Source organism: Nycticebus coucang, chromosome 22 (assembly GCF_027406575.1).
Source record: "Nycticebus coucang isolate mNycCou1 chromosome 22, mNycCou1.pri, whole genome shotgun sequence".
Lineage (NCBI taxonomy): Eukaryota > Metazoa > Chordata > Mammalia > Primates > Lorisidae > Nycticebus > Nycticebus coucang.
This window is the reverse complement of record NC_069801.1, coordinates 8758525-8784038: the sequence shown is the minus strand read 5'-3', so window position 1 is coordinate 8784038 and position 25514 is coordinate 8758525. Positions and strand designations below refer to the sequence as shown.

The 25514-nt window shown below is 51.9% G+C and overlaps 1 protein-coding gene across 5 annotated transcripts; it reads right to left on the bottom strand.

Annotated features, from left to right (window-relative positions):
* Nucleotides 1–12098: 12098 nt before the first annotated feature.
* MIIP (migration and invasion inhibitory protein) lies at nucleotides 12099–23927 on the bottom strand. Of its 5 annotated transcripts, none has more exons than XM_053575670.1 (10): nucleotides 23813–23927; nucleotides 22057–22260; nucleotides 21442–21789; nucleotides 20718–20811; nucleotides 14518–14626; nucleotides 14386–14438; nucleotides 13854–13983; nucleotides 13623–13719; nucleotides 12697–12831; nucleotides 12099–12389 (listed from the first exon to the last, which is right to left on the bottom strand). In XM_053575670.1, exons 2-10 carry the CDS (start codon nucleotides 22168–22170, stop codon nucleotides 12315–12317), a joined length of 1155 nt encoding a protein of 384 aa, XP_053431645.1. In that variant the 5' UTR covers nucleotides 22171–22260; nucleotides 23813–23927; the 3' UTR covers nucleotides 12099–12314. The 5 variants fall into 5 exon arrangements, with proteins under 5 accessions (XP_053431645.1, XP_053431648.1, XP_053431646.1 ...); XM_053575673.1 differs by lacking the exon at nucleotides 23813–23927 and adding an exon at nucleotides 23528–23650; XM_053575671.1 differs by lacking the exon at nucleotides 23813–23927 and adding an exon at nucleotides 23189–23364.
* Between the last annotated feature and the right edge of the window lie 1587 nt (nucleotides 23928–25514).

The window sequence follows — 25514 nt, the reverse complement described above, 5'->3', positions numbered from 1 at the left end:
GAAAAGGCCTTAACAGGCAGCGAATGGGGCTGCTAGGAAGACCTGGCCCAGGGCAGTTGGGGGGAACTTCCAGTGGCCCCAGGGAGCCTCAGTGTTGCTGAGGAGGAGAGGAGAGAGCTCCAGATGAGGCCAGAGGCTGCAGGGCCAGTCCAGGCTGCTTACTCAGCACCAGCAGGGAGGCTTGCCCCGAGCAGCCCAATCAGACCGAGAAATGGAGACAAGTAATAAATAGCCACAATGAGTCATCTGGAAGCGGGTTCTGAGCCTGCCTCGCTGTTCTTCTCGGCCTGCACCAGTCCCAGGAGGGGCCCCTGATTTCAGAATGACCAGGTCAGGCAGAGCTCAGCGCCTGGGGCCCCTATGCAGGGACTGTACCCCAAAGGCCCCAGGTGGGGAGGCAGCTCACATCACCTTCCAGCAGCACCAGAAACCTTTTTTCATGTGCTTGATGCTTCTGTTTTGTTTTGTTTTTTTAAAGCCTTGTGCTGATAAAATGTAATTGGAGGTATCCAGGTGTTGCTGGGGAAAAGCATTTAGTAAAGTCAGAAAAAGCTGGGTTCAGGGCGGTACTTGTGGCTCAAGCAGTAGGGCGCGGGCCCCATATACCAGGGGTAGTGGATTTAAGCCCGGCCCCAGCCAAAACTGAAAAAAAAAAAAAAAACAACTGGGTTCAAACCCCACCTCTGTGACTGCCACAGCTGTGCCACTCGGAGCAAGCTGGTTGAGCAAGCCAGTTAATGTTGCTGGGCCTCAGTTTTGTCATCCGTCAAACGGGGATAACGTTTGGGTTCCCACTTCACAGGGTTGCTCAAAGATTAAAAGACATGCTAAACGTTAGATATGGGAGCTCATGGGACGCTTTAAAGTGCCCAACTACTACCATGATACGGATTTGTTCTAAATTTGTGGCTATCTGGGTAGGGCCCAGACATAGGAAAATGAGGCCGTCATTCTCCCTGCAGACCCCCAGGTCTCTTGAGCCTCAGATGTCAGAGCGCACGGCTGTATTGGCTCCTGGCTCATGCAGCCCCTCCAGGCTCTGGACCTGGGAAGCAAGGCCCCCTGAGGGCAGGGAATTGTGCCTGATTTATTCCATGCTTTATTACCAGGGCTTGGCACAGTAAATATTTACTGGCTTAATGAATATAGCTATCCTGAGATAATCATAATAATAAACTGTAAGAAGTTCGTTGGGCTTGCCACACTTCCTCGAATGCAGTTGCTAAGGAGAGAATAAACCCAAATGGATTTAAGAGGATTCTTACCTGCAGCACAGCAGGAAACAAGAGCTTTGCTTGCCATGGGTCCCCTTGGCCTTTAAATCCCTTCAAATAAAGTGATGAGGAGCCAGCCCAGGTGAGCTGAGCACACACTTCAGGAGACTCCTTCATCTCATTAAGGAGTGACTGGCAAACATATTTACCTTTTGCCCTTGAGAAGACATGGTCCTTATTATACTGGAATGGCAATCTCCTTAGGGGAGGAGAGGGAAACCTTACTATCCTAGAAGGTAAATAAATCTATTTTGTGACTCAGTGAGAAAAACATCTCTAGCTTCCAAGGAGGTTTGCAATGTAAATGATAATGGCTACCATTTTTTTTTTTTTTTAGAGACGGGAGTCTCACTTTGTTGCGCTTGGTAGCATGCTGTGGCATCACAGGTCACGGCAACCTCCAGCTCTTGGGCTTAGATGATTCTCTTGCCTCAGCCTCCCGAGCAGCTGGGACTACAGGCACCCGTCACAAAGCCCGGCTATTTTTTGTTGCAGTTTGGCCGGGGCTGGATTTGAACCCTCCACCCTCCGTATATGGGGCCGGCGCCTTACTCACTGAGCCACAGGCGCCGCCTGATGGCTACCATTTATTGAGCAGCTACTATGTGCATGCCAGTTCTCAGATAGTGGCCCTTATCTTAGTCTGCTAGAGCTGAGCAATAAAATGTGGCAGACTGGGGAGGCCTTCAGCAACAGAATTTTAGTTCCTCGCAGTTCTGAAGGCTGGAAGTCCAAGATCAAGGGGTGGGCAGGTTTGGTTTCTCCTGGGGCTTCTCTCTTCGGCTTGGAGACGGCCCCCTTCTTGCTATGTCTTCACGTGGATGTAGGAAGTCTGTGCGTGTGTGCACACATGCACACACATCCTGTTCGTTCTTCTTCTAATAAGGACCACAATCCTATTTGATTAGGCCCCCATCCTAATGACCTCATTTAACCCTCACGACCTCTTTAAAGGCTCTCTTTAAAGGCTCTATCTCTAAATACAATCACTTGGGGGTTAGGAATACAATGTATGAATTGGGGGCAGAGAGACACGATTCTGTTCTCGGCAACTCTTATCCACATGACCTCCGTTATTCCCTCCAGAGCCCATGAGTAAGTATTATAAAAGCCATTTTCTAGCTATGAAATTGAGTTGAGAAGTGACTTATCCCAAGGCACATAGAAAAAAGTGCAATTTCCTGCTCTTCCGCTGGCTGTGCCCAGCCCCACCTTCAGGCAACTTGGAAAGGAAGAGAGTCAAAGATTTGGGTCTGAAAGGTCCCCAAGCAGGGAGGGTCTGCTTCACCTCAGGGATTGTTCTAAGACTTTCCACACTTAACAACTTAAGGATCCTCATCCCTCTGGGTCAGGAGGGGCTCGAGCACTTAGCTGAGTCACTCTCCTGGCAATGGCAAAGCTAGACTTGAACTTAGTCTGAAGGACCCAGCACAGCTGCAGGAAGGGAGTAAAACTACCAGCTGGGAGACCCCCAAAACCAGTGGCTGGGGGAGGGGCAACACGCTTGGGTGCCCAGGTGTCAGTGTCCCCAGGGAAGCTTTGAGACCAGCTGTAGAGTCCTGCCCCACGTAGGGGGTCCCAGCAATCACGTCAGAATTCTGCCCAAGCACTTCTCAAATCGCTCACAGAAACTCCCCGATGACAGGCTGGTGCTCCCCCACACGTCCCTCCTCTCTACCTTCCCTCTCAAAAGCCACAAGACAGCCGCTGGGGCTCCAGAGCAAGCAGGGCGGGGCTTATTATCTGGCCTCTCCTGACCAGAGCGGACAGATCAGAGAGGCAGGCAGTGACCCAGACGGTTGGATTTTGAGCTGTAGCCGCTGGTGCTGTCAAAACCACAAGAGATTGAAAAAAAAAAAATCCTTGCCAGTCAAAATGAAAAGTGAGACTGAGAGAAACTGAGTGAGAAGGTCTCAGCTAAAGAAAAGCCAAACGTTGGCTTCCATGAAAGGCACGCAGCCCCGTGGGTTGTTAAATGACTAAGTCCTAAGGCCATGATGACAGTGATGGGGCCTTCTGCTGCACGTGTGTGTGTACATGTGTGTACGCATGTGCACATACTCAAGGATGTGTGTGTGAGGGCGTGCGAGAGCATGGGTGTGTATGTGCGTGTGTGAGCGCCAGGCTGTGTGCTCACAAGTGTGTGCAGTAAGTAAGCCGACAGTAACCCCTGGGCTGAGGCTCCGTGTCCAGGGCTCTGCCACAGGGGCTCTTACCTTCCTGGGGTGTCACTCAGTTCTGGGTGACTGGGGGACCGGATGATGTAGATCTCACGACAGGAAGAGCTGCTGACAATCTTGATGTCTTATCATTTACGGTGACCCCTTCTCGGGGCAGCCTGGGTGCTGGGGCTCTGCAGGTCAGATCTGGTGCCCCTCTCACTGCCGCTGCCTCCCCTATACAGATGATGAAATGGAGCCACAGAGCAGTGAAACCATGTGCCCACTGTCACACAGTCAGGCAGTGGCAATGCTGAGGGTCCATGAAGGCAAATTTCGTGTCCTCCCCAAGATTAGGCTGCAAAGCTCAGAGCAAGTGTAGAGTCAAGGCCGTGCTGAACCAATGTTGTAAATTCTCAGAACATCAGACTGTCACGTTCAAAGCACATGAAGAATAATTCAGAAAAATGCTACATTTTTGTGTTTCTGAGCCATGCATACTTCACCTCCATGACAGAGAGGTGGGAGTCGGAGGCCACTGGACCCCTCCTGGGAGATTTGTCCTCTGCAGCCTCCGAGTTGGGCAGAAGGGAGCTGGCGGATGCTCCCACACCTGGGGAAGCTGGAAAGGCCCCCAGGGAGGCAGGGAGGCTGGTTTGTGTCCACACACCCCCATCTGCACACCAGGGTTCTGGGGCCTGCAGCTGCTGAAGGAGATAGGAAGAGCTTCCAAGGCTGAGATGTCCCAGCTGTCCCAGCCACTTCCTGCCCCCAACCCGGGGTTGGGGGGCTACAGACTCCCCTGGGGCACTGGTGCTGAGCAAGGTCCCCACCATGTGCCCAAAACATACGGCAACATGACATGCTGAAAAGTAGTAACCGGGACAGCCACCCCTTGGCCCCCAGGGCCAAGTTCCCTGGACACACACATCCCAGGTCCCAGGGCTGTCGGTCTGTTCTCATTCGCTCCATCCTTCCCTCTACGTTCACTTACTGAACGTCTGTCATATGCCCTGTGCTGTACTATGGGCCCTGCGAATGGTGCTGACGATGACATGGGCTTGGTTCCTGCCCTCAAGGATCTTATAGGAAGTGTCACGAAGTCTACAGTGAGGAGAGCAGAGAGGGCTGCAGAACCCAACTCCGGGAACCTTACTGGGATTGGGGGAGGGCACTGAGGAGTAGACAGAAGCTGAGGCCTGAGTAAAAGTTTGGTGGGAGGAAGGAAGCTTTGGGCAGAGGCAATAGGGTTGATGGTGGCCTCTGTTATCCTAAATAACCATTACATTGCTCGGCACCCGTCGTCAGTGGTTAGGGAGCCAGCCACATACACCAGGGCAGGCGGGTTTGAACCCAACCTGGGCCTGCTAAGAGAATTGCTTAAGCCCAAGAGTTTGAGGTTGCTATGAGCTGTGATGCCACACTCTATGGAAGACCACATAGTGAGACTCTGTCTCAAACAAACAAACAAAAAATAACCAATACACACAGGACACTGCTGGACAGGCCCTGGCAGGGCCAGACGAGCTTGTGAGCTGCCATCTGGAGTTCTTTATTCACGTACAACAGATAAAGAGACCAGACACCCAAAGGATTATAGTGCCGGAACAGCCTCCCTGGAAAATGGGAGGCTGAAAGGCTGGGGACACTCTTGTGGGAGTAACTCATAAGTCTCCTGCATTCTGGGAAGATCATGGGGAGTTCTGCCAAGACTTAGATCATCTGTGGGACACCCAGCCTATGAGGCCTCTATGGAGCAACCATGCCCCCCACTCCTCTGATAGTTCTAACATGGACATCTGTGGCCCCTTCCTCCCCCACCCCAACTCCAGACCGGAAGTACTAACTAATAACCATAAATTTAGTCTAGAGTAGGAATGCTTTGAAGATATAACTACTTTAAGATATTGTGTAACCGGCTCGGCACCTGTGGCTTGAGCGGCTAAGGCACCAGCCACATGCACCTGAGCTGGTGGGTTCTAATCCAGCCTGGGCCCGCCAAACGACGACAGCTGCGACCAAAAAATAGCCAGGTGTTGTGGCGGGCGCCTGTGATCCCAGCTACTTGGGAGGTGGAGGCAGGAGAATCACTTGAGCCCAGGAGTTGGAAGTTGCTGTGAGCTGTGATGCCACAGCATTCTACCCAGGGCGACAGCTTGAGGCTCTTTCTCAAAAAAAAAAAAGGGAGGGCGGCACCTGTGGCTCAAGGAGTAGGGCGCCGGTCCCATATGCCGGAGGTGGCAGGTTCAAACCCAGCCCCGGCCAAAAACCACAAAAAAAAAAAAAAAAAGGGGCAGTGCCTGTGGCTCAGTGAGCAGGGCACCGGCCTCATATGCTGAGGGTGGCGGGTTCAAACCCAGCCCCGGCCAAACTGCAACAAAAAAATAGCCGGGCGTTGTGGCAGGCGCCTGTAGTCCCAGCTATTCGGGAGGCTGAGGCAAGGGAATCGCCTAAGCCCAGGAGTTGGAGGTTGCTGTGAGCTGTGTGACACCACGGCACTCTACCGAGGGCGATAAAGTGAAACTCTGTCTCTACAAAAAAAAAAAAAAGATATTGTGTAACCCGGTAACCTATGAGGAGGAATCAGTTAAATGCATACTGTGATGAGTAACAACATTGCTGATTCTGCTTTTACTGTGAGAGCATTAAAGTAATGAACAGGAGAGCTGAATCGCTCTTTGAGGAGATGTCCTCTCTGCTCTCCAGAATTGCTAGCTTTTGTGTAAATAAAAGAGAAATTGTTGATCTCTCATCTGCTTCTCCGTTGACTGGCTTGGGTGACAGGCAGACTCCTTGGTCTAAGAACAGGATAGATAAAGACCAGAGGCCAGAGAAAAGCTTCAGCAGGGTTGGAGACTTCCCTGGGAGGAGGATGGGAAGGGTGAGGTGTGGGTCGGGTGAGGTCAGGCCCTGCTCTGGTTTTCTTCCCAGCACTCACTACTATGCGACACATTTTCTTCTTACCGGCTGATTTCAGCCGTACCCCACCCACCAGCATGGAAGCTCCCTGGAGCAAGTTCCTGGAGTTGTCAGTGTCTGCAGAGCCTAGAATGGTGCTCAGCACATAGCGTGAGTTCAATGCCTACATCAGTTGGAGACTGAATGGATGGACGGATAGACAGATGGATGGGTGGATGGTTGAACAGATGGTGGAGGTTACAAACCATATTGAGAAGTTGAACTTTATCTGGAGAGCATTCACCAGATCTGTCTCTGCTGAGGAATTCACTTCCCTGCCCTTTCTCATGCCCTTGGTTGACAGCTGTCCAGTGTGGCTGGGTCCAACAGGATGAGCTATGACATCCCTTCAGGCTGCTACCTGGGCCAGGGGCCTGTGTCTATGCTACAGTGCAGGCAATGGAGGAGTCAGACCCTTTGTTTTTCTTTCTTTCTTTTTTTTTTTTTTAAGACAGAGTCTCACTCTGCAACCTCAAACTCCTGAACCCAACTGATCCTACTGCTTCAGCCTCCTGAGTACCTGGGGCTACAGGCGCCCACCATAATGTCCAGCTAAGTTTTCTATCAGCTCAGGCTGATCTTGACCTTCTGAGTTCAAACAATCCTCCCGCCTCAGCCTCCTAGAGTGCTGGGATTACAGGCAGGAGCCACCTGTGCCTGGCTCTTTGTTTTTATTTCTAATGACTACCACAACACATCAGTTTTAGAAAAGTAGGTGATCCTGCTTTATTCCTTTGCAATCTGTGCTACACACTTGGAAAGGACAAGAAGAGAGGCGAGGGGAAGGGAGAGGAAGCAAGGGGGGAGAGGAGGGAGGAGAAGGGGGAAGGAGGAGATGGAAGGAAACGGGGAATGCTACCAATTTGGGAGAGGGGAGGTACATGTAAGGCCTACCAGGGTGTATGGCTGACCACAAAGGCTTATCCTTAAGTTCAGAGAAACGGAGGCATCCATCCATCACGTTCACAAGGCAGGTAAGAAACCAGGCTAGATGAAAAAGCCAGCTCCTAGAATACAGTTTAGCCACTACTTTTGAGAAAACAAAATTAAAACATTCTAACTAAGAAAAGCAGTTGTTAAGGCTGTTAAGGTACTTCAATGCTACAAGGGAGTGAGATTTTTTTTTTTTTTTTGAGACAGAGTCTCACTATGTCGTCCTAGGTAGAGTGCCGTGGCGTCACAGCAACCTCAAACTCTTGGGCTTAAGCGATTCTCTTGCCTCAGCCTCCTAAGTAGCTGGGACTACAGGCACCCGCCACAACACCCGGCTATTTTTTGTTGTAGTTGTCATTGTTGTTTAGCAGGCCCCGGGCGGGTTTGAACCTACCAGCCCTAGTGTATGTGGTTGGTGCCCTACTCACTGAGCTATGGGTGCTGAGCCCTTTTTTTTGAAACAGAGTTTCATTATGTGGCCCTTAGTAGAGTGCCATGCCATCAGCTCACAGCAACCTCAAACTCTTGGTCTTAAGCTATTCTCTTGCCTCAGCCTCCCAAGGAGTTGGGACTACAGGCATCTGTCACAATGTCCGGCTATTTTTTTTTGTTGCAGTTGTCATTGTTGTTTAGCAGGCCCGGGCTGGGTTTGAACCTATCAGCCCCGGTGTATGTGGCTGATGCCCTAACCACTGTGCCACGAGCGCCAAGCCAAGGGAGCAAGACATTAAACAAGGCATCTCAGCATCAGCTATTCAGTCCCAGCTAAGGCCTGGGAGGAGGAGGGCAGGGAGGCAGCGCACACATGAGGCAGGCAGCCTGAGCAGTTCAGAGGTTCAGGGTGGCCTCCAGAAAGAAGAAATGGCTAAACAAGATCAGGATTGGGTGAAGGTGTAAGACAAGAAGAGCATCCTGGCACCCAAATTATAGGGAGTGAAGGGCCAATTAGGAGCAGCTTGCAGGTGCCTGGGAGGGCAGTAGGAGCATTCGAGGAACAGAGAATAGGGGATGGGGGAGCAGTGGGTGGGGACCAAGCTGAAGACATGAGCTCTACTCCAGGGCCCTTCTGCCTGAGACCTTCATTCTTGGGGCCCCTGAGGTTTGGAAAAGCCCATGCCAAGGACTGAAGAAGTCCTAAGAAGTGGCTCCGGAGAGGTGGCGAGGGGAAGACAGAAGCCCGTGGCCCAAGGCTTCCTCTGGCACCTCCCTGGAGAGGCCAGGCAGACCAGCAGCAAGGATCAGACCCAGGCTGCTGCCTCCCTCCCCACTCCTCCACTGCTCCAGGCGGGCTCCGGATGGGCAGAGCACAGAGGCCAGTACTTGGAAAGACTGGACTTTTTAAGGCTTAAGAACTTTTGCATCTCATCAACTTGAGATGCAAATCATTTCACATTGTAACATCTCTGAAATCAGCATCATCTCAGCTTCAGTGAGCACCAGAATGTGACAAGCAGCACTTCAAACTCACTTACACAAACAGAGGGTGAGTCTTTCAACCTATAGCACTGTGGCTGAAAGTCTTCAGCTGACTTCAACTTGACACTGTCTTCAAACACAGTGTCTGAGACCTTGGTCTGTGGTTTCTTGCTTATGGAACTGACTGGAAGCCAACAGGGTGGAAGCTTTCTAAAGTTTCAACAGAACCTGAATTGTTTAAAGCCCTGCTTTAATAGACCCGTGAAAGCGTTCCTGCCAGCACTGTTACAGGAAAGAAATGAGCATTTCTATGTGGTTTAAGCTATTGCCATTTGGGTCCTGTTAGACAAAGCTGAACCTATAATTATGCGGATCTCAGATATGTAAATTTTGGCACTTTTGTTTGAGAGAAAGGGCTTCTTGATTCTCTTCTGCCTCTGGCCAAAGAATTTCTGAGCCACAGGTGCCGCCCTCTGGCCAAAGAATTTCTAACAAAGCAACTGACTCCCAGGGTTCCTTGACTTGGGCGGCACCTGTGGCTCAGTGGGTAGGGCACTGGCCCCATATAAAGAGGGTGCCAGGTTCAAACCCGGCCCCAGCCAAGCTGCAACAAAAAAATAGCGGGGCGTTGTGGTAGGCGCCTGTATTCCCGGCTACTCTGGAAGCTGAGACAAGAGAATCACCTAAGCCCAGGAGTTGGAGGTTGCTGCGAGCGATGACGCCATGGCACTCTACCGAGGGCAATAGAAAGACTCTGTCTCTAAAAAAAAAAAAGTTATCTCACTAAAAAAATGGGCAATGGACTTTTTTTTTTTTTTTTGCAGTTTTGGCCGGGGCTGGGTTTGAACCCGCCACCTCCAGCATATGGGGCCAGTGCCCTACTCCTTTGAGCCACAGGCACCATCCATGGGTAATGGACTTGAATAGACATTTCTCCAGAAAAAATAAATTGTATACCTTCTACCAATAAGCAGATACTCAACATCACTGACCATCAGAGAAACGCAAATCAAAACCACCATGAGATGCCATTCACATCCATTAGGACAGCTACCATCGGAAAAACAGACAACATAGGGCAGGCGCAGTAGGTCACGCCTGTAATCCAGCACTCCAGGAAACGGAGGCAGATGGATTGCTTGAGCTCAGGAATTCAAGACCAGCCTGCCCGGAGAGCAGAGACCCTGCCTGTACTAAAAATAGAAAAACTAGATGGGTATTGTGGCAGGTGCCTGTAGTCCCAGTTACTGAGGCAGGAGGATCGCTTGAGTCCAAGAGTTTGAGATTGCTGTGAGTTATGATGATACCACGGTACTACCCAGAGTGACAGAGTGAGACTGTCTAAAAAACCTAGACAACGTGGCTGAGCCCTGTGGCTCGTGCCTGTAATCTCAGCACTTTGGGAGGCCAAGGTGGGCAGATGGCCTGAGCTCACAAGTTCGAGACCAGCCTGAGCTAGAGTGAGAACCCCATCTCTAAAAACAGCTGGGCATTGTGTCAGGCAGCTGTAGTCACAGCTGCTCGGGGGATGAGTTCTTGCTCTAGCTCCACTTTTAGGTATATACCAAAAAAAAAAAAAAAATTGAATGCAGGGACTCATAGACTTTGTTTCTTCAGTTCCTGCAATCAAGTGGCAAAAGCCTCGCCTGCTGCAGAATCTGCCCTTCAGACGTGATGACTTGACCAGGTAGACATCTGACCTTGTGAAAGCCTTTCTGAGAGACCTGAGCTCACCAGGTGGCCCTGGGCCCTGTCATTCCCAATCACCTCACCTGCCTGGCTACTTGAGGTCTGGAACACCAGAAAAAGTGAGGGAAGACTTTAGGCAAGAATTGGTATTGGCTATTCTTTTGTTAATGGCATCTGTGGCCCAGTGCCTGGGAGCTTTGCACCCCTGCCTTTGCAGGGCCAGAGCTGGTGGGACTCACGTAGGCAGGCCATGTGGGAAAATTTTCACTTAATGTCTCATGAGCTCCCTCCATGTTCTTTTTTTTTGGCCGGGGCTGGGTTTGAACCCGCCACCCTCAGCATATGGGGCTGGCACCCTACTCCTTGAGCCACAGGCGCTGCCCACCCCTCCATGTTCTGACCCCATGCCTGGTCCTAGCCAATGAACCATGAGAAGTGACCCTGCCACTTCTGGGCTGAAGTGACTGGGGACATGCCACATGTCCCCACACCAATGGCAGGGGTCCCGTGTGACCCATAAAGGACACGTAGTGTGAGCAAGTCACCAAGAAATAAGCCTCTACGTGAAACCACTGAGATTTAGGGCATTAACTTGTTACTGCAGCATAAAGCAGCTCATCCTAACACAGGGGACACGAACTACAGGAAAACAAGTGTTGTCACAAGTTCTAGGCAAGAGCCCCAGGCCAGGACAGCCCAGTTCCTGCAAAAAGAAGCCTCAGAAAAAGCACATACTTCCAGTTTCTGTACAACAAAAATGGAAATTTCACATTATTCAACCTAACACGTACAAGAAATGCAGGAAAGACAGGGTGCTGCTTGTTAACCCCAAGGGAGATATTTAGGCTGCCATCCTTGCCTCCAACTCAGTGCCCAGTCTTCAGTTTCCCAATCTATACCTGCAGGGGCTCTGGACCACCCATGGCTCCCAGGGTGTCCCTAGCCCAGGGACGCCCAGAGAGCCTTTCTGGATGCCCAGGGAGTTGCCTAGCCCAGGGATGCCCAGAGGAGCCTTTCTGTTAACAGATCCTGGTTTTAGGAACCAAGAATTCTCAGCTCTACCACAGTGTTAGCTGAGACCCCTGCTGAGGGGGCTTTTTTTTTCTTTTTGCAGTTTTTGGCAGAGGCCGGGTTTGAACCCACTACCTCCGGTATATGGGGCCAGTGCCCTACTCCTTTGAGACACAGGCGCTGCCCTGGGATGGCTTTTTTTTTTTTTTGTAGAGACAGAGTCTCACTTTATGGCCCTCGGTAGAGTGCCGTGGCATCACACAGCTCAAAGTAACCTCCAACTCCTGGGCTTAAGCGATTCTCTTGCCTCAGCCTCCCGAGCAGCTGGGACTACAGGCGCCCGCCACAACGCCCGGCTATTTTTTGGTTGCAGTTTGGCTGGGGCCGGGTTTGAACCCGCCACCCTTGGTATATGGGGCCGACGCCCTACCGACTGAGCCACAGGCACCGCCCTCTGAGATGGCTTTTTTAACAACGATGTTGGCCCAGCCTGTCTGGAGAATCCCCCACTGCTCTCTGGTGCCAGGCCATCTATCCAGAGCCGGGAAGCTGCAGACAGAGCCACCTCCTGGTCCGGGACGTGTGCTGCCCAGCCCAGGTGGTCAGGGTGTCCCTTCCTTCTTCAGGGAGGGGAGGACAGACTCTCAGGACTCTGAACTGCAAAGACCTAAGCTTTATTTACAAACTTGTCACAGAATCTCCTCCTCCTCCACCCAGAAGTCCCCCCTCTGTAGACCCCAGGCAGGAGACAGGCCTGGGCCCATGACCTGCCCAACCTGGGAAAGCAAGGCCCAAGCCATGGCCAGCTGAGACCAGCTAGGAGCATCCAAAGGGTGGCAGGAGCTCTGTCCCTCCAAGTGGTCAGTCTTCAGGGCTACTGCCGTGGGACATGGGGCACAGGGACCTGGGGTTCTATCCAGGTTGGGGGTGGGACCCGCACTGGCAAAGCCTGGATAAAAGACAGGGAAGTTTCAGATGGGCCATTTGGCGGGCAGGTGGCCCCCAGTTCCAGCCTCCCCAGCTCCTGGATCTTATAGTCAGGGTCACTTCCTGGCTAGAGGAGGGCAGGCAGGAGTGGCAGAGTCCTGAGGGTTACCTTGGGTCAGGGCAGGGAAACAAGCCCTGCAGAGACATTCCTGGGCTCTGTACTCACCACCCAAATCCCACTTCCCAGGGAACTCTGCAGTTCCCAGGCCTGTTCCAAAGTATCTGCCCCTCCTAGGGGTGCCTCACACTGGGCCACACCTGAACCATACCAGGCAGGAAGGTCTGATGGCTGATGGCTTCCGATGCTGGGCCCCGGAGGAGACAGCAGACCAGAGGTCCAGGCTCTTCGGGGCTGAGCTTTTCTCGGACTTCGGAGGAAGAATGTCCCAGCCCAGTAGGCAGTGCTGTGGACAAGGAGGGTTAAAGTGCCTGGCCCAGGCAGGGCGCCCCCATCAGGGTGGAAGTGCCCCTGAACACTCAGACGGAGGCTCCTTGGGCGCAGTCTGTGTCCACCCACTACATCACCCTGGGCCTTCCCTTTCTTCTCTGTAGATCCGGCCACCCTCAGGGCTCCGGGAGCTGAGATGGGAGGAGGACAGGGTAATGACACTGACCTCCTATCTGTGGACTGTGCCTAAGCACCCGTATGATGGATCCTGAACTACCCTACCTCACCCGTGACAGCCCAAGGATGGCTCCGTGATACCCATTTCACAGTCAAGCCAACTGCCTTTTCTCAGCCTGCCTTCTCCTTCCCTGACCCCAACTGCCCCGGCACTCCATCACTGACCCATCCTTTCTTATGGGAGGCACCCGGGCAGCAGGGACCTGCACCAGACACGCCCTCCCAGCCTGTCTCAGGTGCTGAGTGTAGACAGTGCTCAGCTCCTGTCTGCTATGGGGCTCCATGAGGTGACCCTCCTAAGGGCTGTCCCATAGCACACAAGAGCTTGATAAATGGGGCTCTCACGGCAGCACATGGGCAGACACACTCTGGAAGCCACAGGGTGTTGGGGTGGTCGGTCCCTCCTGTGTCAGAACAAGCCCACTGTGGGTAACAGAAGAGGCCTGGCCTACACTCCAGACTTGGGTGTTCACCTTTCTTGAGTCCAGCCTTACTTCTCGGCCCTCCCCGGGACTCAGAATCCATGTGGGTACACAGCCCTGTCCCACCCCACCTAACGTGGCTGCTTACCCGGGGCAGGGCCAGCGTGTCGGAGTTGTCAAAGCTCTTACGCCGGTGGATACGGTACTGGTGGGGAGGATCCAGGATGGACAGTGGGATGCTCACCCTGTACAGGAGTAGGGAGACGCGGAGGCAAGTCCCTACTGCCGGGGGCCCAGCCCCAGGCCCATCTTCCCCTGTCTCAAAACAAGTAGGACACAGGCTCTGCTCCCTAGGTATCATGATGCTTTGGCCACTCACCTGACCTGCACTGGCCTCTCCAGGGTCTTACGGTCCTGCTGGCTCCGTGGTTTCCGGCACAGGCGGCAGGGGGTGCCAGGATCCAAGGGCACCACAAACAGGCGTCGATTGACCCGGTAACAGTACACGCCTACAAGGCCCGCGAGAGACAGCAGGTCCCCCTGAGCCAAGGACGCCAGATCCCTGCAGTCCCTGGCTGCCCCCAACCACAAAAGCCTATCAGCCCCTCTCCTTCCACAGCCAAGGGTCCACGCCGGGAGAGTGGGGAGGAACATCCTCCCAGGCCTCTTGGCAGCTGGAATGGAGCCCCACAGGGCGTGGGGGTTGTGCTGGAGGCATACAGGGCAACCCACAGTCTCCTGGTCCCAAGGCCAGGCCTCAGCTCGGCCCACCCCCATGAGGACCTGGCCATCCTGTCCAGACCCCAGGCCTCCCTCCCTGAGATCTCAACACCTCAGATGCCACCTTGACGGGAACTGCTGTGGGGCAGGGGAAGACACGCATGGGGCACGGAGCCAGGGCACACACTCACACTCGTGTTCCTCCTCCACATTGCTGCTCTCAGGCTGGCCCAGGAACTGGGGTCTGCAAGGACAAAGGGTGAGTGGCAGGGGTGATGGAGACTCTCAGCTGCCCCCTCCCACCCTCACCCGACCCCACTCACTCGGGGTGGCTGCAAATACACTCCTCCTTGTTGGCTTCCCGGAACTCCTGCAGCTTTGAGAAGAAGGTCTCAGGCTGGCTGGTGACAGGAGAGCTGTTGTCCAGAGCCCCTGGTGTGGGAATATCAGTGGGGAGCTGACAGGAGGTAGGCGGGGGGCTGCTGTGTGGCCACCAGCCAAGGCATAGGGGGCGCTCGGCCCTGGCACCCAGGCTACCTGCTTTGCCAACTGCAGAGTCTCATACCGACCGGAGAAGTGCCCTCCACTCACTGTGACCGCTGCTTTTGTTTCAGGGTTTGTCTATCCTGAGGCAAAGCCAACCATTCATGGAAAAAAATATTCACAGAGACTTTACAACAGGCCAGCACTGTTTTAGGTGGCAGCCCTCATGAGGCTTACACGATTTATTTCTTCTTTCAGAGATAGGGTCTTACACTGTCACTCCGGCTGTAGTACAGGGGCACCATCACAGCTCACGGTAACCTCAAACTCCTAGGTTCAAATGATCCTGCCCCAGCCTCCCCGAGTACTGGAATTACACATGTGAGTTGCTGTATCTAATGAGGTTTACATTCTAATATGACAACAGATGAACCAGTCACCAAAGAAATCTGTGATACAATATTGAATGGTGTGGGACTACAGATGAAAACAACCTTTTAGGAAACAAGTATGGAGAATCCTCAAAGAGCTAAAAGTAGACCTCCTATTCGATCCCACAATCCCATTACAAGGTATCACCCAGAATAAAGAAAAATTATGTTGGGGTGGTGCCTGTGGCTCAGTGAATAGGGCACTGGCCCCATATACCAAGGGTGGTGGGTTCAAGCCTGGCCCTAGCCAAACTGCAACAAAAAATAGCTGGGCGTTGTGGCAGGCGCCTGTGGTCCCAACTACTCAGGAGGCTGAGGCAAGAGAATCGCCTAAGCCCAAGAGCTAGAGGTTGCTGTGAGCTGTGACACCATAGCACTCTACCGAGGGTGACAAAATAAAACTCTGTCTCAAAAAAAAAAAAAAAAAAAGGAATTCCCGAAGCCTCTAAATTTAAAAGAATAAATGTAAAGTCGTTAAAAAAAAAAAGGTTATGTTGGCTTGGCACCTGTAGCTCAGGGGATAGGGCGCCGGCCACATACACCAGGGCTGACGGATTTGAACCCAGCCTGGGCCTGCTAAACAACAATGACAACGACAACAACAACAACAACAAAAATAGGGCGGCACCTGTGGCTCAGTGGGTAGGGCACCGGCCCCATATACCGAGGGTGGCAGGTTCAAGCCTGGCCCTGGCCAATTTGTAACAAAAAAATAGCTGGACGTTGTGGTGGGCGTCTGTAATCCCACCTACTCAGCAGGCTGAGCCAAGAGAATCGCCTAAGCCCAGGAGTTTGAGGTTGCTGTGAGCTGTGACACTACAGCACTCTACCAAGGGCAATAAAGTTGAGACTCAATCTCTTAAAAAAAAAAAAAAGACAACAAAAATAGCTGGGCGTTGTGATGAGTGCCTTTAGTTCAACTACTTGGGAGGCTGAGGCAAGAGAATTGCTTAAGCCCAAGAGTTTGAGGTTGCTGTGAGCTGTAACACCACAGCACTCTGCCAAGGGAAACATAGTGAGACTCTTGTCTCAAAAAAAAAGTAATGTTATCATAAAGACATCTGTGCTGAAATGTTTACAGCAGCTCAATTCACAACTGCAAAGACATGGAAACAATCCAGGTGCCCATCAAAATAGGAATGGATTAATAAACTTGGTGTATGTATACAGTGGAGTACCATTCAGCCCTAAACAAAGACGGAGATTTTACACCTTTTGTATTTACCTGGATGGATTTGGAGAACATCCTCCTAAGTAAAATAACACAAGAATGGAAAAGCAGCCAGGTGCGGTAGCTTACACCTGTAATCCTAGCACTCTGGCAGGCCAAGATGGGTAGATTGTTTGAGCTCAGGAGTTCGAGACCAACCTGAGCAAAAGCGAGACTCTATCTCTAGGAAGAATATCCAGATGTTGTGGCAGGAGGGTGTAGTCCCAGCTACTCAGGAGGCTGAGGCAAGAGGATCACTTGAGCCCAAGAGTTTGAGGATGCTGTGAGCTATGACACCACACACTCTACCAAAGGTGACAGAGTTAGACTCTGCCTCAAAAAAAAAAAAAAGAAAAAAGAAAAGCAAGCATTTAATAATGCATTCAACACTAACATGAACTAGTAGATGAACAACTACATTCCCACACGAGAGAAAAACAGAATTAAATCCAATAAAGGGGGACAGGAGGGTTTGGTAAGCTCTCACCTAACGGGTACAACATAGGAGTATATGACACATTTGCTAGGTGAAGGGCTCAACTACAACTCAGCCTTTATTTATTTATTTATTTATTTATTTATTTATTTTTTTTTTTGTAGAGACAGAGTCTCATTGTACTGCCCTCGGTAGAGTGCCGTGGCGTCACACAGCTCACAGCAACCTCTAACTCTTGGGCTTACGCGATTCTCTTGCCTCAGCCTCCCGAGCAGCTGGGATTACAGGCGCCCGCCACAACGCCCGGCTATTTTTTTTTTTTTTTTTTGTTGCAGTTTGGCTGGGGCTGGGTTTGAACCCACCACCCTTGGCATATGGGGCCGGCGCCCTACTCACTGAGCCACAGGCGCCGCCCAGCCTTTATTTATTTTGAGAAAGAGTCTCACTTTGTTGTCCTCAGTAGAGTGCTGTGGCATCACAGCTCACAGCAACCTCAAACTCTTGGGCTTAAGTGATTCGCTTGCCTCAGCTTCCCAAGTAGCTGGGACTCCAGGCGCCCACCACAACACCCAGCTGTTTTTTAGAGATAATGTCTCACTCTGGCTCAGGTTGGTCTTGAACCTTATGTGCTCAGGGAAATCCGCCCACCTTAGCCTCCCAGAGGGCTAGAATTATAGGCATGAGCCACTGCGCCTGGCCTATTGAATGCATTCTTTTACTTACAGTATTTTCAACTTATGATAGTTTTTTGTTTTTGGAGGGACAGAGTCTCACTTTGTCACCCTCAGTAGAGTGCCGTGGCATCACACTGTTCACAGCAACCTCCAACTCCTGGGCTTAGGTGATTCTCTTGCCTCAGCCTCCTGAGTAGCTGGGACTACAGGCGCCTGCCACGATGCCTGGCTATATTTGTTGTTGTTGTAGTTTGGCCAGGGCCGGGTTTGAACCTGCCACCCTTGGTATATGGGGCCGGTGCCCTACTGAGCCACAGGTGCCGCCAACTTATGATAGTTTTATTAGAATTTAATCCCAGTCTAAGTCAAGCAGCATCTATAGTCCAATTCTAGAAATATGTAGAAGGCAGGGTCAACAGGATGTGCTAATGGACAGGATGAGCACTATGTGAAAAGGCAAGGAGAAAATGATCAGGGTTAATCCCAAGATTAACGCCGTGGTTCCTGGAGTTGTCATTCACTAGGGAGGAGCAAAGCAAGCGAGGTGGAAATCAGGACCTTGACTTTGGATGTGAGGTTAACATAAGACAGTGGTGATACACAGAAGACAGCTGGATGTACCAGTCTGAATTCAGAGAGGTGTGGGCTAGAGACAACATGGGGAAGGGGAGAGCATAAAAATCCTTGGCAAGGGGGAATCACAGAGGGAAGAGGGATAACGGAGAGGGGAGACTCAGAACTCAGCCTAGGCCTGGGGGTCAAAGGTCAGACAAGGAAGAGCCTGGAAAGCAGCCCAGAAGGGAGGAGCAGGGGCCCGTGTGGCATGAAGCCAAGGGGAGAAAGAGCTTTAGGGAGGAGGGTGTGACTTGCTGTGACCCTCCCTGTTCAGGGCCAAGGAAAGTGCAGCCTGAGGGCTCAGCTGGGAAGTTAGTACTAGAGGCCGAGAAGACCCAGACCATGGCAGTGTCAGGGTAATGCTTTTTTTTTTGCAGTTTTTGGCTGGGGCTGGGTTTGAACCCGCCACCTCCAGCATATGGAGCCAGTGCCCTACTCCGTTGAGCCACAGGCGCTGCCCGGGGTAATGCTGATTTAAATGACAGAAACTGAAAGCAGGGAGTCTGGACAGCCCTTTCTGAAGAAGAATTCTGTTACCAAGAAGACAAGAGATGGGCTCACGCCTATAATCCCAACCCTTTGGGAGACTGAACCGGGATGATCCTTTGAGGCCAGGAGCTTGAGATCAGCCTGGGCAACACAGCGAGACGCCCCGGAAAGCAAAGCCTGGTGGTGTGAACCTGTAATCCAGTGGTTCTCACCCTTCCTAATGCCACGGCCCTTTAATACAGTTCCTGTGGGTCGCGACCCACAGGTTGAGAACCGCTGCTGTGATCCCAGCTACTTGGGGGGCTGAGTCAGGAGGATGACCTGGTGTCCAAGGCTGCAGTGAGGTACGAGCATGTCACGGCACTCCAGCCTGGGAACTGGGGAGAGACCTGCCTCACACATCCCTACACACATGCATGCGTGCGTACATACGTGCATTCATAGGAAATGGGCAGTAACTAGAAGCAAAGGGACAGAGGCAGAAACGCCCCAGCAGGATGAGAAGCAGCAGACTGCAACATTTCCCCTCGTGGGGCTGTGGCCTTCTCACCTGTGACTGGGGATGATGGGACACCTACCTAGGGCCATTACTGAGCGGAGTAAAGAAGACAATGGAGCAAACCATTGTAAAGACGTGATAGGAGGTCACACTGCAGGGCCAGTGTAGACCAGATCACACCTCCTAAGTCTAGATAAGGATTTTGGATTCTACAGTAAGTGCTGGGGACAGCCCCTGGGGAAGTTTGAGCAGGGGAGTGACAAGATCTGAATCCCATGTCTATAAATTCATTCATGTTGCTGTGTCAGAAATGAACAGGGTACACCCATATTCACGGCAGCATGATTCACAACAGCCAAGAGATGGAAAACACCCGTGTCCATCAGTGGCTAAGTGGATAAACGAGCTGTGGTCTAGCCATGCAATGGGGTATTGTTCAGACTTAGAAAAGAAGGGAAGGCTTGGTGCCCGTAGCTCAGTCGGCAGGGTGCCAGCCACATACACCAAAGCTGGCAAGTTCGAGCCTGGCCCAGGCCTGCTAAACAATGACAACTGCAACACCAAAAAAAAAAAAAAAAAATAGCCGGGCATTGTGGTGGGCACCTGTAGTCCCACGCTACTTGGGAGGCTGAGGCAAGAGAATGGCTTAAGCCCAAAGAGTTTGAGGGGGCTATGAGCTGTGATGCCAGAGCACTCTACCGAGGACAATAAAGTGAGACTCTGTCTCAAAAAAAAAAAAAGGGAATTCTGATACATGCTACAGCATGAATAAAGCTTGAGGACATTATGCAAAGTGAAATAAGTCAGTCACAAAAAGATAAATACTATATGACTCCATGTGTATGAGGTGGCAGATTCATACAGACAGAAAGTGGAACAGTAGTTGTCACGGCTGGGCAGAGAGGAGATGGGAGTAACTGTGTAAAGGAGACAGAGTTGCAGTTTGGGAAGATGAAAAAGTTCTGGAGATGGGCTCGGGGCCTGTAGCTTAGTGGCTACGGTGCCAGCCACATACACTGGAGCTGGCAGGTTCAAATTCACCCCGGGCCCGCCAAACAATGAGAGCTACAACCAAAAAATAGCCGGGTGCTGTGGCTGGCGCCTGTGGTCCCAGCTACTTGGGAGACTGAGGCAAGAGAATCGCCTAAGCCCAAGAGCTGGAGGTTGCTGTGAGCTGTGATTCTAGGGCAGAGTGCCACATAGTGAGACTCTGTCTCAAAAACAAAAAAAAGAAACAAAAAAGTTCTGGAGATGGACGGGAGTAACAGTTGCACACCGGTGGGACTATACTTAATGCCACTACCCTGTGTACTTAAAAATGGCTAAAATGATAAAGTTTGTCATGTATATTCTAACATACACATGCAAAGGACAGTAACAGGGCATAAGAGGCCACAGCAGCTGGGAAGGGTTGGCAGTACAATGAGAAGAGCCGGCACGAGCACAGACCTGGCCGGGACAGCAGGTGACACGTGCTTAAAAATGTGGCAGCCCTGACTCATTCATTCACTCAACAGATACACGTTTCCGTGCCTGGGAAGGCTTGCTCCCTGAGGAGGGCGGCCAGGAAGGGGCTCACAGAGGAGGGTGGCTCCGTCAGAGAAATACCAACAGCACAGGGAGGAGACTCAGGCAGGTGTGTGGACAAGCCCAGGCCAGGTGTATGCATGGTGAGGTGGGTCTCACCTGCAATCCAGTCATAGCCCAGGTATGGCCGGAGGCGCCAGCTCCTGTCAGGTAGTACAGATCCCTCGGACTCTTCAGAGAAGGTCACTTTGGGCTGAAGAGGGAAGGAAAGGCAAGTGCTAAGCCACAGGCCTATGTCCCAGAGGAGGCCCCACCTCAGGGAAAGAAAGAGACTGTGTCTGGGATTGTACCTGACTTGGGCCCTGCGGCTCAGCCAAGGGATCAAGAGCTAAAGGGTCATTGGCCCCTGAGCCTCACTCCGCTCATTTGAGTAATGGGACCCATCACCTTCTCCCCAAAATGCTATCTTAGAAAGTAAAGGCCAGGGGTGGCACCTGTGGTTCAGTGAGTAGGGCACCAGCCCCATATACCGAGGGTGGCGGGTTCAAACCTGGTCCAAGCCAAACTGCACCACCACCAACAAAAAAACATCCGGGCGTTGTGGCAGGTGCCTGTAGTCCCAGCTACTCTGGAGGCTGAGGCAAGAGAATCACCTAAGCCCAAGACCTGTGAGCTGTGATGCCACGGCACTCTACCAAAGGTGACAAGGTGAGACTGTCTCTAAAAAAAACAAAAAAAGGAAGTAAAGGCCACCAATTCTCAGGCACTAAGGCTGAGCCAGACCCAACTCACCCTGCAAGGAGGCTGCACATGAGCACATTTGTCAGGGAAATGGAGGCTCCAGGAAGCTCACATCTATGGATGCCCCGCTCTCCTGTATTACCTTAAACTGCTTGCTTCCTTGAGCTGAGACGGACTTCAGGGCTTGTTTCTCCTGCGGCCCCAGATCACCTGGCCCTACAGAAGGCTCTGGGTCCTTCGAGTCTGAAGTGGCCACCCAGGGTGATGAGTGGGATCTCGGCTGGCCCAGAGACGCCTGGCTCTGGCACTTGGCAGGCTGGAGAGAGGCCACCTTGCAGCTGGCCACATCAAAGGGGTCACTTTGGTGGGCATCTGGTGGGCCCTTAGCATGGCACTTGCCCCGTGGGCAGGAGGCTCTGGAGGAAGCTGAGGAAGTCTCTTGGGACAATGAAGTCTCTGGGTCGTAGTTGTTGCTGAAGTCCAGCCTGGACTGCAGAGGAGGGGCCGGATCACTGAGGGAGCAGCCCACCGGCATCCACCCACCTGGCCTGTACCAGGCACCAACGCCTAGGTCCTCGTCCTGCTCTGCCCTCAGCAGTGTCCTAGGACAGTACCTTTTCTTACCAGGCCTCAGTGTTCCCATCATCAGTAAAATTGGCATGCTAGCCAAGATGTCCCTGCAGGCCTGGATGCTGCCCTGAGGGTTGGGCAACCCCCTTGCTCATCATCCCTGAGGGCTCCTAAGGTGGGCACCCACCTCTGAGGCTGCCTTGGCCACTGACCGCCGCACAGCATCCTGCCCAACCCACAGCTGCCTCAGGAGCTCTAGATTGAGCATCCGTAGCCCCAGCAGGTCTTCAGTCTCCACCATCCTGCGATGCCACAGCTTCCCACAGCAGGTGTCACTGGCCCCAAGCTGCTAGATGTCCTCAGGGCTGGGTTCCAGGCCCAGCACTTTTATCTGAAGTCAAAAAAGTATAACACAGGGCTGAGAGGGTACCCTGGGGTGCCAGAGGCCTAGGTTCAAATCCCCAGATACTCTGCTTTTTTTTTTTTTTTTTTGTCACCCAGGTAGAGTGCAGTGGTGTTAGCTCACAATAGCTCACGGCAACCTCCAACTCCTGGGTTCAAGTGATCCTACTGCCTCAGCCTCCCAAGTAGCTGGGACTATAGCTTCTAGCACCAGCTACCAACATCATCAAACCAGGCTAATTTTACTATTTTTGTACAGATCAGGTCTTTCTCTTACTCAGTCTGGTCTTAAACTCCTGGCATCAAGTGATTCTCTCACCTCAGCCTCCCAAAGTGGTAAGATTACAGGAGTGAGCCACAGCTGGCCTATATATGATATTCTTTGTTTGTTTGTTTTGCAGTTTTTGGCCAGGCCGGGTTCAAACCCACCACCTCCAGTATATGGGGCCGGCACCCTACTCCTTGAGCCACAGGCGCCGCCCCTGATATTCTTTAACTGGGTAGCCTGAGGCAAATTATCTAGACTCTGTATACCTCAGTTTCCTCATCTGTCAAACAAATGATAACAGCATCTACCTCATATGATTGTCATCAGGATTAAACAAGGTAATGCAAGTTAAACTCTTACTACAGTGTCTGGCACACAGTAAGCGTTCAATAAACACCTAATATTCTAAAGTGGCCAGCATGTATTTCTTTACCTGCCCAAAGAGAACAATTTCCCTTAATAACCTTAGCCTTGAAATCAGACTAGTTTAATTTGCAGAAAACAATTACCACAAGTATGCAAATAAAAGCTTTATAACTTGTGAATCCAACACCAAACGAGCTTCCAAAGGATTCATTCCTTCTTTCCCGCCCTCCCTTCCTCCTTCCTTTTTACACATGAAGAAACCAAAATTCAGAGATTAAGGAACCTGTCCCAAGTCACTCAGCTAGTAAGTGGCAAAGCCAAAATCTGAATCAAAATCTGGCTCCAGGGTCCATGGTGAGAGCAAGTCTTTCCCGGGAAGTGCGGGGAGGAGCGTGGGAAAGTTTCTCATCGTCCCAGCATCCCCGCCAGGCCCCGCAGAGATCCTCAGGGCCGACTACGGCGCCTGGAGCACAGGGAAGGGACTACACTGGCACCTACCCCCTCCAGGCCAACGCAAGGTGGGGGCGCAAGGAGCTGCTGAGTAGGGGGACCAACAGCCTGAGCCGCAGGGCCTGAGTACCCGCCCCCACTTTTTAACTGGCCTAGCGACTCTGGGCCACACCTCTCCAGTCCGAGCGTTTGCGGGCTAAAGGGCTCAGCCTGCACCGCACCGGATCCGGCAGCGCTCTGGAAAGGTAAAGGCAGCAGCGGGAAGGCGACCTTCCGCAGAAGCGCTGGTGTAGCTCCAGGGACAAGCAGAGAGGGGGCCGCCGAGCCGGGACCCCCGAGAAAGGGACACTCAGCCGCCTCTTCTTCCACTACGATCCCCGAGACCTCTGCGGGAGTGCACGCGGAGCTCCCCGCCGGTCCCCTCCTCCCCAGCCCGCCCTGCCGCGCCCGCACTCACCCCTCGGAAGCCCCTGGGCTGCGTAACCCCGGACCCTGCCCTAGCTGGTAAGCGTAGCGGCTGGGGGCGGGGCCTCCGTCGACGTCTTAATTGGCCAGATGCGGGGCGGGGCCGGGACGTCCGAGGGAGCGTTACTGAGCGGCAGTTTTCAACATGGAGGCGGGACTAACAGCTGGGTTTAGCAGTCGATTGGCCAACTTCTGAGACCGGGGCAGGAAGTCGACATTTTTGGAATGGGCGGGCCCCAGAAGGGGGTCTCCGATTGGTCAGGCTTGGGACAAGGCTGCGCGGCATTCGGCTGCGGAAGGCGTGGAGATGTGCGGGCAGGCAGGTGGCGGCCTGAGACCCGTTTCTTCCTACTTTCAATTCCTACTTTCTTCCTACTTTGAATTTTTTTTTTTTTTTTTGGAGACAGTGTCACTATGTAGACTAGGTAGAGGGCTGTGGCGTCACAGATCAAAGCAACCTCAAACTCTTGGTCTTAAGCGATTCTGTTGCCTCAGCCTCCCAAGTAGCTGGGACTACAGGCACCCACCACAACGCCCGGCTATTTTAGAGACGAGGTCTGGCTCTGGCTCAGGCTGGTCTGGAACCTGTGAGCTGAGGAAATCCACCCTCCTTGGCCTCCCAGTGTGCTGGGATTACAAGGTGTGAGCCACTGCACCCGCCCTTTCATTGGATTTTTTATAGAGTGCCTACGTAGTGTCAGGAGTCATTGTACTACGCACTGGAAGGCAGAGAGGAATTGAGAGGGGTCCCTACCCGGGGGACTGGAGTGGGGGAGAAGCAGTGGGTAAGATGATGTATTAATATAGATACCTGTAATTTGGTCTATACTATTGGAGGTTTTATGTTGAGTGCCTACTGTGTGCCAAATTTGGGGGCCATCTATTTTTCCTATGCCAATGCATTCTTGTCTCAAAAATATGATTTAAGATTAGTATTATTGTCCCGTTTTATAGAAAAATCCATGAGGCTATAAGAGATGAAGTAACTTGCCAGAACACTTTAAAATGAACGTAATTCATCATACGAACAAACAAAAAGGAGAACCGTCTCAATAGATGCAGGAAAATCTACCAAGCAATGTCCCTTTTTCTTAGTTGGAAATGGGACGTGCCATGGTCTGTCTTCTACTTTGGAGAGATGTTCTAGCATTTGACAAAATCCAACATTCATTTCTGATTTTATTATTATTTTTTGAGACAGAGTCTCATTTCCTCGCCCTCGGTAGAGTGCTGTGGCGTTACAGCTCACAGCAACCTTTAACTCTTGGGCTTAAGCCATTCTCTTGCCTCAGCCTCCTGAGTAGCTGGGACTACAGGCGCCCGCCACAATGCCCAGCTGTTTTTTGTTGCAGTTGCCACTGCTGTTGACCTGGCCGGCGTCAGGTTTGAATCCGCCACCCTCGGTATATGGGGCTGGCGCCCTACCTGCTGAGCCATAGGTGCCGCCCCATTTCTGATTTTTAAAAAACGTCTTAACAAACTAGGAATGGAAAGGAACTTCCTCATCCTAATAAAAGGCATCTGTGAATTACAGCTAACAGCATATTACATAATAAAAGACTGCTTTCCCCCTAAATTCAGGAACAAACAAGGATATCTGCTCTTGCCACTTCTACCTTATACTAGCGTTCTAGCCAGTCCAATAAGGAACAAAAATGAAAAAAGCCTCTAGATTGGAAAGGAGTAAATAACAT

Excerpts from the sequence above, each read along its gene's own strand:
- MIIP (XM_053575669.1), bottom strand. The coding sequence starts at position 21,960 with ATGCCAATTTTACTGATGATGGGAACACTGAGGCCTGGTAAGAAAAGG. Across the intron at positions 13,720-13,853 it reads GAGAGGCCAGTGCAGGTCAG|GGTGAGCATCCCACTGTCCA; the intron begins GTGAGTGGCCAA and ends ACTCCTGTACAG. Across the intron at positions 12,832-13,622 it reads ACACGCTGGCCCTGCCCCGG|CACTGCCTACTGGGCTGGGA; the intron begins GTAAGCAGCCAC and ends CCTTGTCCACAG.